At 44.4% G+C, this 17500-nt stretch overlaps 1 protein-coding gene across 1 annotated transcript in view; it reads left to right on the top strand.

Moving 5' to 3' along the window:
* Positions 1–3430: 3430 nt before the first annotated feature.
* The window catches only part of mxd4 (MAX dimerization protein 4), a 25959-nt gene continuing 11889 nt past the window's right edge, over positions 3431–17500 (top strand). The window contains exons 1-3 of the mRNA XM_056586307.1: positions 3431–3708; positions 4296–4392; positions 7771–7800. Of these exons, the coding sequence (XP_056442282.1) occupies positions 3645–3708; positions 4296–4392; positions 7771–7800 (191 nt within the window). The 5' untranslated portion in view covers positions 3431–3644. The remainder of the gene's footprint in view (positions 3709–4295; positions 4393–7770; positions 7801–17500) is intronic.

Genomic DNA, 17500 nt, shown 5'->3' with positions numbered 1-17500 from the left:
TACATAGAAGTGATATAAATACCCACCCTTAACCAGAACAACGTGTGCCATAAGTTAAAGAAACAACAGTTTCAGGCTAGTTACGGGCATAACACTTTTGGGTGTTCCTAATAATAGAACAGCACACTTTCATACTACAAGTTAAAATACAAGTTTGCAATGACTAACTGTTTGCTTTTGGGCTAGGTATATATCTCGGTGTACATAAGACAATTTGTGTGCCACTGTGTCATTGTTTTATCAGTATAAGTATGCCAATACATGAAGTATTTCAATGTTTAACAGTGTTTGAAAAGGCTTCGTTATGCAGAGCATAAGTGTGAGAATTCTAATAAGTAGTAGGCGTGTCTGTGTTTGTGTGTGTGTATGGTTGTTTTTCTTTGTTTGTGGATATGTGTGTTTGAGAGAGCTGTCATTTTGTTGATTAATGTATTGTTGTAATGCTTTGGACCACAGAATGACTAAGGCATGGTTCATGTGGTTCAACGTCTCAGAGATGATTAGTGTTTGAACCACAGCTTGTACATGATTACAGATTTTTACATTTGAAGGCGTAACACCTACCATGACGAGATAACGCTGTACATTCAAATCAAAATAATTGAATGTCATAGCAGGTCTTATGTGTGGTAAAAATGCGAGTAATTGTTCTACGCCAACAACAACAACAAAGAAAAAGCTTAAGGCGGATACCATAGGGCGATACACAATGTCAACAGGTTCAAACTAACTTCTGATCACTAGACCAGAGCACATTGATCACATTCATGTGGAATGACAAGAAGCCTGCGGTCTGTAATAAATTGCTGGCCAAGCAATTATAATGGTAGGATGGTGCGTTTGGAGCCATTGCCCTCCACACGTGTGTGTGTGTGTGTGTGAGTGTGTTTGTGAGTGTGTGTGTGTGTGTGTGTGTCTGTGTGTGTGTGTGTGTGTGTCTGCCAGTGTTGGGTTCCACACCCCTGCCTCGCCCAACAAATATTTCCAGGCAGTTACCTTTTTAGTTTTTTTCCAGAACGGATCCATCCCTGTGACACACCACCGGGCGGTGAGGACCAATCCAGGACAAAGCACTCATTGAGCGGAAAAACATTAGCGGTGAGCGTCTTCGTGTCAGTATTAACACACGCAAACAAAGCATGTGTTGCATCAGCCTAAGCGGGTAGGAAGGGTCGGGATGGTAGTGTTCACAAAGGATGGATGCAGTGATTAATAAGGGTGGAACACCTAAACATTTCTTTGGATTGATGGTTTGGACAACGAAGCCTTTGATTGAATTGTCATGACAGAAAGGTGTCAAGGATTATGCTCCTCAACACCAATGTGATGGGGGTTTAAGGGTCGTGCATTTCGGCCTTCGCAATGGGCCTTTTCACCTAGACACCAGTTGACTGCTGGGACTGAATCCGGAAGTCATTCGCATTCTGTTCCACAACCCAGTGGTTAGAACCAAGGCGGCCGCTAAGTGAATTAGGCCCATTGTTATTTGAATTGTTTTTAACAATATTTGTATACTATCAGTTAAACTTTAATATGTGTATTCTGTATGAACCCCCATGAACCCCTTTTACCTGAGTTGTGCCCACATCTCTCTTTTCAGTGTTAAGCCCATGAAATAAAAGTGTGTGTGTAGATTTCTGTACTCTAAACAGAAACAAAGTGCTCAAGTTAGTAGGCTTACTCCTCGGTTCCCAGGCCTCCCCTTTGACTTTTGCTTGAACCAATTCATTGTGTTGATATAAGATTTTGATTATTCCGCTAATATTTAATGACGATAGGTCCATGGACTTTATTTACCATGGACCTATGTTCCATGGTAAATGAGGTGAGAAAGAAGGGTGACTGTCAAAGATAGTACAGGTTGAACACATGAATAAATGGGATTGAATTTGAATTAAAATATAACTGAGGTGTCAAAGCAAGAGCAATTTCAGCCTCAACACTGAAACAAATTGACTGTACGAAGCATTGATAGACTTCTGGTTGGTTTATGAGAGCATCGTTTTTCGATAAGGGCACGATCGCTTTGAGTCATTCCAGGAAGTAAAACATGGTATAGTTTTGTATCAAGCCAGGCATTAGAGGTTGCGTTATAAAAAAAGACCATGGCTTATCTTTTGACTGAAACAGAACCAATGCCATTTTTGCAGCCTTCTCATTGGACAGGTTAAAAGCAAATTACACTTTGGCTCAGCAACATTTTGCACTGTTTTTTCAAACAGTGCACTCTTTGTGATAGTTGGCCATTTATGCAGCCATGTTGGATTTGCTGCCAAGCCGTTGGTGTGCCAACTAACCCCAAAATAAACAGTTCACCCACAGACAAAATCAGTAAACAAACTAGTAAACAGCAAAGGAAAGGGAAATTAGAAGATCATGAGATGGACATTGTTACCCCTTATCTTTGGGAATTTGGTTAGCATCTACAACATAAAACTAAACGTTGTGAGGATATAAGGTTTATTACTTTCTATAAGTGCATTACATTGTAAAATGTGCATATAAATCCTGGGTCATGTGCTCCCTTATCCTGAAAACCTGGGAACACTTGTTCTGCCTTTTAACACAATGGGGCTAAATGTTATTTGCAACTCATGTGCATGTTGCAGGACAACAATGCAGTTCTGCAAACTTTGGCATACATCAGGAAAAAGGCGGGGTCGTTGGGCATTGCTGCGCCCCTGGTACATTGACACGCCATCGGTCTATCAAGGACCAAAACAATGCCTAGGCCTACATGTTGTACTAAATGTAGCTGCTAACGCTAATTTTTAAAATATCCGGTTATCCTAACCATTCAGTTAGTTGTATTTAAATAATGCATTTAAAGCAATAATTAGGCGCTGACATTTGGTGATTGTAGTCTATTTTGTAGACTATGATTTTACATTGTGTTACCGTGTATCCCCCTTTTGAATATATGCAATTTGAAGGAGATGTTATATTAAAGTACAACCAAAAACGATTCAAGGACTGCTACGCGTATGGATTACCCAAACACATCCCGAAGCAGAATGAGAGAGAGACGTCACCATCGGGAAAACCCACCTCAACCTAAAAAACATCGACGGAGTACTTTTTCCTGCTTAATTTTCTAATAAAATAACTCTATTCAACTGTGATGTTAAAAACATGCCAATATGATTCAAAAATCAAAATTCAACATGATTTCCCTCACGAGATTGGAGAGTAAATCCAAACAGGCAGAGACGAAGTTCAATGTTTTCCCTTGACTACGCCCCAATATGCCACTTGGCCAATCAGAAGATTGTCCTATGTGTTCTAACCAATAATCAGCGACGGGCGGATCTTATACGCTGTTGCCAGGGTATGGACTTGTAACTTCTGTAGCGCCAGCCAATCCGAAGCACGCACTGGCTCTCACGCTAATAATGAGCAACAACAGGTACTCACCAAAGCCGTTGATCTTTTCTTATTGGACCAGACAAGTGTCACTCTGTTCCCGAGTTTTAGTTATGCGCTGTTGATATGACTTGTTTGGAGCCTCCAGACCCACAACTGATTATAGACGCTCATATCAAGCAAAAGCAGTTCAGCCTTGACTGCATAACCGCATCATCTATGCTACTTGTACATTTGTGTAAATAGATTTTTTTTCTATATTTTTATAACGAGAGAACAACATGGAACTTAATTCTCTTCTAATTCTGCTGGAAGCTGCAGAACACTTGGAAAGAAGAGACAGAGGTAATTAATTTCCAATAGCAGCATTGACTGGATTAATAATAATGTAGGCAATATAATGACACAGAGATAACGGTATGAAAATCAGGAGTGTGTGCTACTATATGCAGTTATGATGTCATTTATTTCACTTGACGATTGACGAGATCATGACTTGGTCACATAATAACTAAAGTTAATTACAATATAGCTGCAAGATCTGTCAAATTCAGTTACTAACAGTTCTACATATTATCGCCTGTCTCTTTGTAGAAGGCAAAAGCATACGCAGAATAGACCTAGTGCTTTCGATATTTAGTTGAAATGTGAGAATGTCAATATGACAGCGGTGCCATGTAGTCTTCTCTACATAGGCTTTTAAACTATAAGATGTAGGACTACACAACAATGTCTGGAAGTAGATGCATTCGCTTTAGTTGGACAACGTCTGTATTGGACGCAATGCATTTTTGTTATGTTTTTTTTTACTTGTAGCGTCAAATGTGCCATTTCGATATCAGAGTTCGCAATTGTATCAATAATTACTGGCGGTAGCTTAGATATCCAGAATTGCAAAAACATTCTCTCTCTTTTTTTTACTTTGTCCATAGAAGCAGAGCATGGGTATGCGTCTGTTTTACCATACGATAGCGACTTTCCTGCAAAGAAAACGAAATCTTCGCCTATAAGAAAAACTCAGAACAACAGGTAAATATACTCCAGCTTTGTTGACAGCATAATGTACCTACAGTTGAATTGCTGTGTATTTCAGCCCCATCTCCCAGCAGAAACTCGCCATGTCTCTGCTGGGCTTGGCTCTGTTGTGATCTCGTATAAACACTGCCACGCGTACACTGTCAACTCTGCTGCTCCCACATTCTCTCTACGGTCGCTGCAGTTTCACACCTCCACTTAGTTGTGCTATCAGTAATCTCTCAACATCACAACTTACGTCGAATGCACTGCTTTGAAGTCCCTCCTTCGCATGCATTTTCTCTGCGTTCGTAACCCTTCAACACCCTACTTTTTACTACTCCCGTCCAACTACTTACTGGCGTAGTCGAGAGCGTATTTGTGTGAGTGTGGGTTCTGCGATTAGAAATAACAGACCGTAATGCGAGGAGGAACTAGATACAGTATAAAGAAATATTGATATTGATTAGAAGTGCAGCCTGATATGTCACTGTTCTATATTGGCCGAGATGACACCGCAACCTTGTTTACGTTCCCTCATCCCGCTCGCAGTGAGCAACGATTTGGTTCGTGCGTACGTGTGTGTTCGCGCGTGTGTGTGTGTGTGTGTGTGTGTGTGTGTGTGTGTGTGTGTGTGTGTGTGTGTGTGTGTGTGTGTGTGTGTGTGTGTGTGTGTGTGTGTGTGTGTGTGTGTGTGTTTGTGTGTGTGTGTGGGGGGGGGGACAGGGGGTCTCGAGTGGGTGTGGCAGCTTCCACCGAAAACTCCTTCACACAAACTGCTAGTGACCGAGCCCTGCAGGAATAACCCGTTGGCCCCTGCGGATCTGCACGTATCGCTCCTACTCCGGTCGCATTGCATTTCAGTTTCACACCGAGTTCGTAGGCCTAGTCGCTTTACTAAAAGATTGTGAAAAATTTCGGCCTTGAATCGAAAGTGCGTTATATATATTTTATCATAGGTTTCTGCAGTGGCGTCGGACATTAGTCTACACACAATACGTCTACACTAGGCATGCGATAAGGAGCTGTTATAAGGTGTTAACCACTGAAACAACAGACTCAAATTTTGCAAGTAGTGCTTACCCTCCTCGTCTCTTTTGTACCCTTAATAAAACTGCCTTTGGCAGAGTTCACGAGTTGATGCACCGACATGAACTCTGCATGATAAATAAAGTGTTTCTGTTCTTAATGGGCCCCCATGTCACCCCTTAATCCTCAATATACAGTGATTGTATTATTCTGCTGAGAGCTCAGTTCTACTATGACTATTCGACTCTTCGGATATGAACCATTTACAAATGGAAATGACATGGCACTTTGATGTGGTGTAGTTACTAGGTTACTGTTTTGATGGGTCACAACTCACTCCTCGCGATGCCTGTCAAAGGCTCTCAGCATATTCAAAGTTGGTTAGGAGCAGGCTGGCACTTCCTCCACCCTTTGATAAATCATACTTCCTGTTGGCCTTCTGTTCCTGAGACAGAGGGAGGCCTGTCAGGTTTATCTAGTCATTTGTCACGCCAGCGTTGTCGTTGATAGGTCTACAGTAGAGTCAGTTCTCTCGACTAGACGACTCTGAACAGCTGTGGGAACCTCGACTTAGTATTGGGATGTTCAAATAGAGGAAGGAATCCAAAAGTGTGTGTGTGTTGTGTGTGTGTGTGTGTGTGTGTGTGTGTGTGTGTGTGTGTGTGTGTGTGTGTGTGTGTGTGTGTGTGTGTGTGTGTGTGTGTGTGTGTGTGTGTGTGTGTGTGTGGGTAGGGGGGGGGGGGGCTGTCTCTGTTATGGTGTTTTATGACCCTGTCATACATGACAGGCGTCTGCATGCAACATGAAGGGATTGTTTGTCTGCTGTGGCCTCGGATGCCCTCACGGACCCCAGCGTAGTGCAGATCAGAGCACGCATCTCCCTCAGACTCACCCACACTGCGACGCATTCCACCTCCACCCACCCCTGCAACGCACGTCCCAACGCGGGTTCTCGAAGACCACGTGCTGGTTGTGTCTGTGCGCATGTGTGTGTGTGTGTACACAAGCATGTGACGCGAGTCTGCTAACAAGCATGTTGCGTGTTTGTATGTGTGTGTATGTGTGCCTACATGTGTGCGTGTGCTGATGCACGTGTGTGGTTGTGTGGCATCTGCCAGAGGCCAACATTGGCTCACAGAGCAGAAAATGTCAGACACACACATGGGGCACATTCACACACAGACACAGACACACACACACGCACGCTCGCACGCACGCACGCACACACACACACACACACACACACACACACACACACACACACACACACACACACACACACACACACACACACACACACACACACACACACACACACACACACACCCCTCTGTAGAAAAGGATTTTGTACCTTACACATGCAGGGTTGTAAGCATTCATGATTTGCCTGCTGACTCGGGTAAACTGAAGTCAATCAAACTGGGGTTTTGTAATAATTATTTAGTTAAAGGCACATTGAGTTGAACAGCATTATAGATCCATGGGAGCAGAGCTGGTCGAAGGCCGGGGGGGAAGGCTCACACACTGGAGAGGCTGTTCCTCCCTCCACTTGTTTGTTTTCAGTCTGAAAATCACTCCATTTTTGGACTCTGCAAACCTCGTGGACCAGGATGCCCTCTCTCTCCCAGTGTATTTTTCTCATTCCCCCAACCCTGCCCTCTCTCTTTCTCTCTGCCCCCCGCCCCTCCCTCTCCCTGCCCCCCTCTCTCTCCCTCTCTCCCTCTCTCCCTCTCTCTCTCTCTCCTGAGTCTGTTTTTGTGTCCCTACCCTTTCCCCCCGTTGGTGTGACAGCCTCCATACCGCATATCCACCGCATATCCGCGGCATGAATCTACAGTACCCACAGGGGGGGGGGGGGGGGGGGGGCGTGGATCTGGGCCACACACGTGCCTGTTTATTTAGTTGAACGGCAAAAAAAATAACGTAAGAAAATAAGTATGCAGTAAAGAGGGTCCGCCATGCAGCATTTCACTAATGAGGGATTAACGCTGGCTGCGAAAACCACACAATTCAACTCCTATTCCACGTCTCAAGCTCTGCACCCTCTGCGAAGAGGAAGAGGAAAGGGCTGAAGCAACAACATTTGGCCTTCTTACATCTCTGACCGCACTCTGCCTGCAAAAATCCCAATTCACGAAATGTTACAAATGTCTACTGATGTGGCGTCCCTAAAAGTCTGTCTCTTTCACCTGCGTTTTCTTCCACACCGACAGACTGGCTTATTGAGAGCTGACTGATCTGGGTTCTGTCATTGCTGTCTGTTCTTTGGATGTCATGTTGGAGAGGGGTTATGGCACTCATCATGGCCTAGCAACACATTCCTAATTTTGTGTGTGTGTGTGTGTTTGTGTTTGTTCCTTTCAGGTCGTCGCACAATGAGCTGGAAAAACACAGGTAAGAAGATACTATCAATGTGGCTCAGAATGGCCTTATTATTATGATTGTCTTCCTGTGTTATTTATTCTGTTTAAATACTGTGTAAAAATAGCACCAAAGAAGAGGTGCTTGTATGGACCAAGTTGAACATATTGTGTAGTTTATATTATAATATTGTAATATTAGAAATATCCTTTTTTAGTTCAATGATGACGACATTACAGGGTCGAAGCACATGAGCACCACATGATCCAACCCTTGAGGAGGTCAGAGTACAGATGTACACAAAATAATCTAAACCCTCACAGCTGAAAACGGATTCAAGTCTGCTTGAGTCAACCCCCTCATGCTATGCCCGGTTCTACCTGCTGTGGAGGATTGAATAGCGTGATGACTCGCCTGAGCCAACTGCATTACCTTGTATGGAAGAATAGACTCGGGGTCAAGAACACACCCACACCACAATACTACTGCTCTATTCCTGACATCCACATTGGTCATAACCCCGCCCCTCTCTGAGCAACGTCTCATGAGAATGACCAACCGAGTGGGGTTTAATTGTCGGTTTGATGGCTTTGCGTTATCAATAAAGGGAGAGGCCAGGGTTATCAAAATGTCCTCGTTGCAATCATGATGTCATTGGGCAACTTGCATCATTCTTATTTTAACATGCATGTCATTGAGGAGAAGGTAACTAGATATGCTACTCCAGGATGGCCACAGGTAGCCTACGGTAGACCCACGGCCACCTCGACCACAGGATTATCCTTTTCTCCTAGCTCTCATTCATTCAAGAAATGCCCTGTTGCTGAGGGAAGAGTTCCACGTACAGGAAGTCATAAAGGGCTCAGGGTTCCACTTGGTAAGGTATGGAGCCTCATGAGAGAAGGGCTCACCACTATGTGTCCTAACTGACAGCACGCTCATCTGGTAGATTGCAGATGGGTGTCGCCCATGTGTGTAAGCGTGCGTGCGTGTGTGCATGCGTGTGTGTCACTCGAACTAAGAGCTTAAGCCTTCTCACACATGAGTGGTGGTGGGTGAATTGACGTCTGTTTTGTAGTTCTTTAAATAACAAGTTGGGGCATGTCCCTCTCTCTCTGGGCCGGAAAGACCACAGGGAGGAAGATGAGGTGCTCACCGACAGTACCTGCCGTAGTAGTGGTATCTGGGGCCAGAATTACCTCATGTGTCTCTGTAGTTATGTTGACGACAGCCCGCCCTTAAATTTGGGTTGCCAGTAATGTGTTCCACAATCAGCTCACCCACTTCCCTTATCATCAATGTGGCAAACATTTAAAATGAAGTTGATTCATTAATTGTGTAAGATTTATTAAGATTCATTGCAGTCATCGCTTTCAGGCGAATTCAGATCTTTCTGGGGGGGGGGGGGGGGGGGGGATTCTTGTTCATAGACCGAATTTAAATCACATTCCAAAGATAGTTGGAAACAAAAGTGATGATTGTGCAGTGAAGAAGTGACAGTATAAATTCAATGTGTACTGTTTGTCATAAATAGGCTGCTGTAGCGGCCAACCACACCAGCATCGGAGATGCCAAATCCATCAAGTAATGCCAGGGACTGTTTCTATGCACATACCCGCTCTTCAAATATCCTGCTTCTTCTTTTTAACTTGCATGATGATGATGATTCGTCACAATCTCAAAATTCTGTAGTATTTCTCCCGCATTCGAGGTGGGGGACTCCAGACCAGCACTCGTGCTCTTCCCAACACCATTAGTCAAAGATCACGTCATTTGTTTAAAAAAGTCTGTATCATATGCACTTCACATCTTCCAAGCCTACTTGCCACAAGTCTATTAGATACCACATATTGCATTTTGGGTAAATGGTATTATGTGCATGTGTGCACGTGTGTGGATGTGGATGTGTTTGTGTGTGTTTTTCTTTGTCTTTGGGTGTGTGTGTGTGTGTGTGTGTGTGTGTGTGTGTGTGTGTGTGTGTGTGTGTGTGTGTGTGTGTGTGTGTGTGTGTGTGTGTGTGTGTGTGTGTGTGTGTGGAGTCTGAGCTTGTGTCCTTATATAACATGTCATTGTGGCACACAGGTGTTAACCTTTGAATAGGGTCGAAAGTGTCCTCAGTGTAAATACTCCCCATGTGGTTTCACCATTATAATGTGCAGCTCATTTGATTCAAATGATTTTTTTCCTTCACACATTTGAATCTCGAGAAATGAATCAAGTTCGATGACACGTGGATATTCTTGTTTAACCTGTTTCTTTAGGACATCCACCCACGTGCTTCAAGCACACGCCACTTCCCTCTAGGACCTGAGACACTGCGCTACACTCATTTCGTTCTTTTTTTTTTTTCACAAAGCTGAGTCACACTGTTACATTGGTCACATGATGCCTTCAGTTAGTTCACACCAGGCCAGCAAAAAAAAGTGGAACCCAGAAAAAGCTCCTAGTTTGGCACAGAGGAGAATCCACCTTGGTTGATATGTCAACTTTTGGTTGAGGAAATGAGATAAGAACACTTTAAACAGACTAAACCAACTACATTTTGATAGCTTCTGTGCCCACCGGAAGTTATTTCGTCGGAGGTTGCCAAGTAGAAAATAGAATAGAATAGAATAGAAAGCCTTTTATTGTCATTGCACGAGTCAAGTACAACGACATTTTTAGTAAGCTGTGGCCATAACGTTAAAAGTTATACTTTCACGCATGAAATTAAAGGAGTACCGTTGTTGAAAGTGTTGAAGTGTCAGATGCTTTTATCAAAAGAAAGTCACAAGGAAACCGGACACTGTGGACTTTGGGGATCAAACCCAGATACTTTTGAGCGCCTTAGCAAATGCACTGTCCTGTCCACGTTGCCCATGTTCCACTATCTGAGTTGTGCTTTTGGGTCTGGCAGCAGCAATGCATTATGGGGGATTTACCATCCTGACGCAAGCTAGCTTATCTCCTCGAGACCTGGCGTCCATGTGGAACGCCGTGTAGAGCGTTTCTCTGTATGGTGACTCTGCGGTTTCTCTGACACGTTTGGCAGTTTCCCATGAGGCAGCAAGGAAAGGTTTCTGCGCACGCCCTTGTTGCTCGTCGCTGTTGTGTTGGCCGAGTTTCCTTCCCCATTTTTCGACACAAGCTTGTGACACGGCACCATACCTTCCACTTAACCATCGCTGGTTTCGTTTCTCTCTCTCATCTCGTGTACGACACCTGTTTACAGTAAAAGGCCTCGTGAAGCCATCGGGTGTGCCAAAGATGTCCACACACGAGGGCCGCTGCCGGGAAGGGCAGGGCGGGGAGGAGAGAGGAGGAGTATCTGGTTTGTTTGCTTGGCTCAATTGACAAAGGGATTTACGATTGCTATTTTTATGCACCTCCGATACCAGCGTCACAGTCACTCCAGACAGGCGTTCTTTTGGTTTGGTTTTTTGAAGGTCACTATGATCACCACGGGACAAACGTTTCAAACGTTTGTTTTTGACTTTATATTATGTCATTCTAGTAGACTATTCATACAGTTGTAGATACTTGTTATTCAGTAGCAGATAGGGCTTTGGCAGTTTGAAGGCATAGTGGATATTTCTCTTGATAGTCTTCCTTGTACGGGGTAGTAACAAGCATGTTGTGTCGACGATAGCGTTATAATATGGTGACTTGGCACTTGTGACTCATTTCTTACAGCCACAACTCAAAAATACCCAGGCTGACAAAATTGAAAGTGCTGTTCTGAACGAACTAAGTAAAGCAGTTCCACTTAATATATAAGGACTATGATGTGTGTAAACAAGACTATACAAAATACACCCCTGTGCAATTCATTGTTATGTTGTTATTTCAAAATGTATTTGACTTTCTTCAGTTCATTTTTTTCTAACTTACAAAGTTTTTACGCCAACAAAAAATACTAATGTATGGAAACAGATGAGTTCAATTCTGATTCAATTTAGCAAGAAAGATCTCATAGACATAATACACCCACACTCCGGGCCCTTGGTGGGCTGTGGAGAGCATTTGATCTACACAGGTCCCCCCCTCCCTCCTCGTGTAGAGCGTGGTGCTGGTGGCCGGGTGTACTCTGTGGCTGTGCTTCGTGGGTCATTCGAAACTTTTAACTGGTAAAAAAATAAAACTCGCCTTCACAGCTTGCGAGGTCGGGCCGCTCTGACAACAACCTGCAGAGCTGTGTGAATTATGGTATGGCTGGGTTGCCGGGGTTGACAGTGGGGGGGGGGGGGGGGGGGCTGGCTGGTTTGTCTGAAGGGCTGTTACTTCACCTCCTGGCTTCGAGCGTCTCTGCTGCTCTTCCTCTGGAGACCACATCTGGTCTTTTTGTTATCTCTTCTTTTTTTTCACTTGTGTGATTTTGGCTCTCGCCCCAAAGTCCCCCTGAAAGTATCTGAGTCAGCAGAAAGCAAAGGAAACCGAGAGGAGGAGGAGGAGGAGGAGGAGGAGGAGGAGGAGGAGGAGGAGGAGGAGGAGGCAAACAGAGTCCCCTTCTCTCTCAAAGCCTTTTTTTCACCCCTCCACTTTGCTCTGTGTTCTGCCAAAAACCTTCTTTCTCCTCCCTTCTTTTTTGAAGTGACCCTGCTTCTCCCTGGTGCTTTTGTTTTGATATGTAGGCTTCTTTTGTTGATAAAATTGTGGGATAAAGGTCCTGGCTGTGACCAAAGTGTACTCTGGTTTTGGGAGGATAGCCGATACTTTATTGTTATTAAAACGTGCTTTTCTATCTGGAGAGAAACGGACATGGACCTCACAGATTGAGTGGAAGCAACTGTTGTAGATTTAATTTGAACCAAACACAACAAATAATATGTGATTATAATAGGCGCTGTGTAAATAGGGTGTTATGTCTCATAATAATAGTAATACATTTTTATTTTTTTTATTTTCTGCACAACCAGCAATTCAACAAGTGTCATTAATAAAAGTTAGCAAATGGATGACTAAGTATTCCTTTAATTTCAGACATGTGTATGTTCACCCTAGCCAGACAGAGTTGCTCCATTTATTATCCCCATTTAGAGGGAATTAACACCTTATGAGTCACATAATGAGAGGAGATTATTAGTTGAGGTAACAGAGACTTCTGGTTTCTGTCTGTCTGTCCTTTGTCTGTGCAGAGTATAGTATAGCCATGCTGTAATTTACTCTATGAGAATCGAAGAATGCACACTAACCATTCAACATGGGCTAGGTGTGGGGGCTCCACACAGTTAGGTATAGGTTTTAGATGTTTCCTTCCGACCTCTATTGCATAAGCTGTGTTTTTGATGACCTACCGTAGCAGAGTACTGTCGTTTTTTGGAGATTGGTGGGCCAATGAATATCTTTGCAGTCAAATGGTTTTAGGGAGCCATACTTTTATGCTAATAGTACACCCTGAAAAGATTGTATTGTTGATTGTACAGAATACTATCCTTGTTGTGTTTTCATTCCATTCCTTCTTGAAATTCCCCCTTCCTTCAATGCCCAGAGACAGACTTTTATTTTTAGTTTGTAATTTATGTAAGCGTGCAGCAAAGCAGCTTTGGTAGCCTGAAAGAATTCATACTGTACGGTCTGGAGTTAGCGTGTTCAAAAGCAATTAGAGGGATCTAAAATGAAATGAACAGATGTCGGACATTATCATCAGCTGCCTTGCTTTCAGAGAGGGCAGTCATCGTGCTCTTACCACATTAAACTGCCCGTCGGACCGATTGATGACGGTCATGTGATCTTCTACTTCTCCAACTGTTATTGTCACGTTATACTAAAGGACTCTACTCTGTAGCTTGAATCCAAATGAACGAGCCATGAAAATAGAAGCTTTACTCTGGGTGGGTGCATGTGAGGACACTGCCGAGCGGTTGATACTCAAGGGGATGTGTGGACAAACACGGAGGAGCACATGCTGCAGATAGAGCACAAACAGGTCGAGGACGAGCACTTTGTCGAGCCATTCCTCTGAGGTTTGTGTGTACGTGTGTGTGTAAGTTCCTGGGGTCAGAAAGGCCAATCCCATCTCTAAATAGACCAGCTACTCCAGTGTGTGTCAAAGCACTGAGAATGTATGTATGTGTGTGGTGTGTGTGTGTGTGTGTGTGTGTGTGTGTGTGTGTGTGTGTGTGTGTGTGGGTGTGGGTGTGGGTGTGTGTCTGTCTTGGCTAGTGTTCGTGCACTGTGTGCTGCTATTTCAGGTGATAAACCAATCTACACATATGGCTCTGTAGATTGAGGAAGTGAATGTCACAGAGTACACGAAACAAACACGACTCACCGTTCATTTGGAAGAAGAGATCCACAGAGGAGCAAGAGAAAGGAAAAACACAACATTCTACATTTAGACTCTATTTGATATAATAATTGATTGAGAATGAGGAGGACTCTGATAGGAGGAGAGATCGGACCTAAGTAAGACAAGTCAATATAGGAGGGGGAAGAGGATGTGGAGGAGGGGGGGGGGGGGGGGACAAATCTGATGCAACAGCAGGAGATGGTGGGGCAGAAGGAGGACTGTGTGAAGGAGATGATCTCGTCGTTGAGTAGAATTTGGCTGTGAATAGAATGGCTGTGCAGGAGATGGTTGTGAAGTTGTGTAGAGTGTGTGTCACTACAGTGGTAGTGGAATTGTGTAGCTGGACAAGTTGTGTTTAGGAGAGGATTAGACAGTGGTGTAGGAGCGTTCATGTATAGGTGATGGTGCGGCTGTGTTATGTGGATGTGCGGGCTTTGTAGGAGGTGGCCGTGTGGGGACATGTACGTGTGTGTGTGTGTGTAGCTGTACATGGGTTGTGGTTGGCTCGGAGATGGCAGCGTCGTTGTATAGGACCTGGTGTTGTAGTACGGTTGCCATGTTCAGTGAGTTGAACAAGGCAGCCTGAAAACCAGGTCAGCGGAGCAGACATACGCTGGAATGTTGAGTTAAGTAACAGAAGGCCGTGTAGAGAGAGGCGGGCGGAGATAGCTGAAACACTGCCATGCTCAGGCTTACTACAAATAATGAGACACCTTTTCTTTTTATATTAAGTTGCATCATTAAGTCACGATATTACTGCATTGGGACTTTTTTGTTTTGTTTTGATGGGCTGTTGCTGTGCATACAAATGATTATTTCCATGGTGTTATTTTCCCCCTACCTATCTCTTTATGGTTTATGTGTTTAAAAAAAGAAATACAGCTACATATATTTCCTGAGCAAACAAATGCTTAGAACAGCAGCAGCAGCTGACAGGACTGATTACGTGCGGGGCAGCAGATTACAGCATGTTAATCATTGACCAACACTCGGTGTCATTCTAGAATTGTCCTATTTTTACCCTTTCCCCATCAGAGGGTTAAAAACATGACTATGTATTAGTTCACCAAACCTTTCTGAGATCAGTCTATTCAGTTCTGAAGGTCTGTGTCACTGTTTTTATTTTTCATAAACCCATCCGTTATTCAAATGTCCATGTAAGGCATGTACGATAGTTATGGCCATTTGGCGAGAACGTTTTGTCTTGCTCGACAAAACCATGCACACAGTAGTATACATTTCCACCAGGGAAACCTTGTGTAAATCCCCCCTCTATTTGCTCACACATTCCCTGCTCTGTTTTTTTTTTTTATGCCGATCCAACATCTGTTTCTCACTTGACACAGACTGGCGGTGTCAGAGGCAATGGCTTTCGTAATAAGCCTTGCTTATTTTTACTCTGGGATTGGTTGCTGTTTTGCTCACATTAAATCGAGTGTAATTATACAAGAGAATTCCCAGGCATGCGTGTGGAAATACTACTACTAACGTGTAAACAAGGAGTCCCTTGATATGACAGTCTGGCACGTGATATGCAGATCAGGTTTTTTTCCTTAATTGTTGTTTTGTTCGGGGTTTCAGTCGGCTGAAAAAAGCTAACAGTCTTAGCTTAGCTGGGTGCATTTTTGTATACTTTCTTTGTTGTGCATTGTGTCGATTCATGTCGGTTCATGTCGAGTTGTGTAGCTCTGTGTTGCGTTGCTCAGTCTGTGTTGTGCTGTGTTGTGCTGTGCTGCGTGGTGCGGCTTGGTGTCGGCTTGCTGATCGCGTGTGAAAGCAGGGGTCGTGTGAGACGGAGCCCTTCGCTGCAGCCGGGACGATACGTGTGTGCGTGTTACGTTTGCGTGTGTGTTTTTATCAGGACTCGGTGCCCTTTCGTCTGTGCCGTTGTCACAGCACACAAGCTGTCGTCCGGGGGGGTGTGGCGCGACCGCTGACATCCTCGTTCGTCTCCGCAGGAGGATTGACAGATTCACTATCATATGTAATCCCCTTCCCCCGCTCGCCCGCTCTCTCTCTCTCATCATGTGTCTGCCCTCTCTGTCTCTCGGTGTGTTCAATGTCCTGGAGTCACTCGGGTCATCAAGGTTGAGTGCAAACAGGGCCGTGGGGCAAGAGAGCCCCAAGAGTGCACGTAGTTGTTGTGTGCACATAGTTGTTGTGTGCACGTAGTTGTTATGTGCACGCAGTTGTTGTGTGCACGTAGTTGTTGTTGTGTGCACATAGCAGTTGTGGGCGTGTATGTATCATGGACCCCCCCCCCCACCCCCACCCTGGCTCCAGGAGCCTGCCAACCAGATGTACAGTAACTGGGAGGCTCTGATTCCTACCTAATGCTCCTCTCACGCAACACAGACCCCAAACCTCTTCCTCCCTCCCCCTCTCTCTCTCCTCCTCCCCCCCTCTCTTCCTCCTCCCTCCTCTTCCCCTCCCTTCCCTACTCCTCCCGCCTCTCCATAATAATACCCCAAAAGTTCTGTTAAGCACGTAATCTAATCGTAACTTTGCATTAAAAGATTAACTTGAATCACTTGTTCTTTTATCCAATATATATATATAGAAAGAAATGCTACATTGTAATTAAGTAATTACATTCAATTAATTGCTTCACTTGAATCACTTCACTTGCAACGGTAGTGACTGAATAACCAGTGACAGCAAGTTGATGTTTCTATGTTTCAGTTGGTTTAACCTTACTAAGCAAGATACCATGGCTACATACAGGGGCAATATATCTGAACGGCTCTAGTGGTTTGGTTTTTTGTTTCTCTTTTGATGGATCCTGACGTAAACTTGGCCGAGCAAACTATGCAAACAAAGCGAGCTCTTTAAACAGCCGAGAGAGACAGGGAGAGAGAGAGGAGAGAGAGAGAGAGAGAGAGAGAGAGAGAGAGAGAGAGAGAGAGAGTAGAGAGGAGAGAGAGAGAGAGAGAGAGAGAGAGAGAGAGGAGGAGAGGGAGAGGGGGAGAGAGAGAGAGGGGGAGAGAGAGGGGGAGAGAGAGGGGGAGAGAGAGGGGGAGAGAGAATAGAGAGAGAGAATAGAGAGAGAGACAGACAGACAGACAGACAGACAGACAGACAGACAGACAGACAGACAGACAGACAGACAGACAGACAGACAGACAGACAGACCAGCAGTGATAGTGAGTTGGAGAAAGAGAGAGCTAGAGAGAGACATTATAAAGGCCAGGTGTTTGCACTATGTATGCTAACAACGAGGCCTGTAAGGTGGCGTTTCCGACGGCAACGATGTTGTAGGCCTGTCTGTAGGCTAATGCCTTATGAACAAGGATGGATGAGGTTAACACAAAGTCCAGTCACCCCCTGTTTGCTCCTATCCTCCACTGCAAACCCGTGTGCAGCACATACAGTACATTACATCACTCACAAAATCCGGTGTGGTACCACCCAAATAAATGACTATTGGGATTTCAATGAAACGGTCATTGGATTGAATTGGTACAA

The sequence above is a fragment of the Gadus chalcogrammus genome, chromosome 3 (genome assembly GCF_026213295.1).
Source record: "Gadus chalcogrammus isolate NIFS_2021 chromosome 3, NIFS_Gcha_1.0, whole genome shotgun sequence".
Classification (NCBI taxonomy): Eukaryota; Metazoa; Chordata; class Actinopteri; order Gadiformes; family Gadidae; genus Gadus; species Gadus chalcogrammus.
The sequence above is the reverse complement of the archived record's forward strand: the minus strand, read 5'-3'. Positions and strand labels throughout refer to the sequence as shown.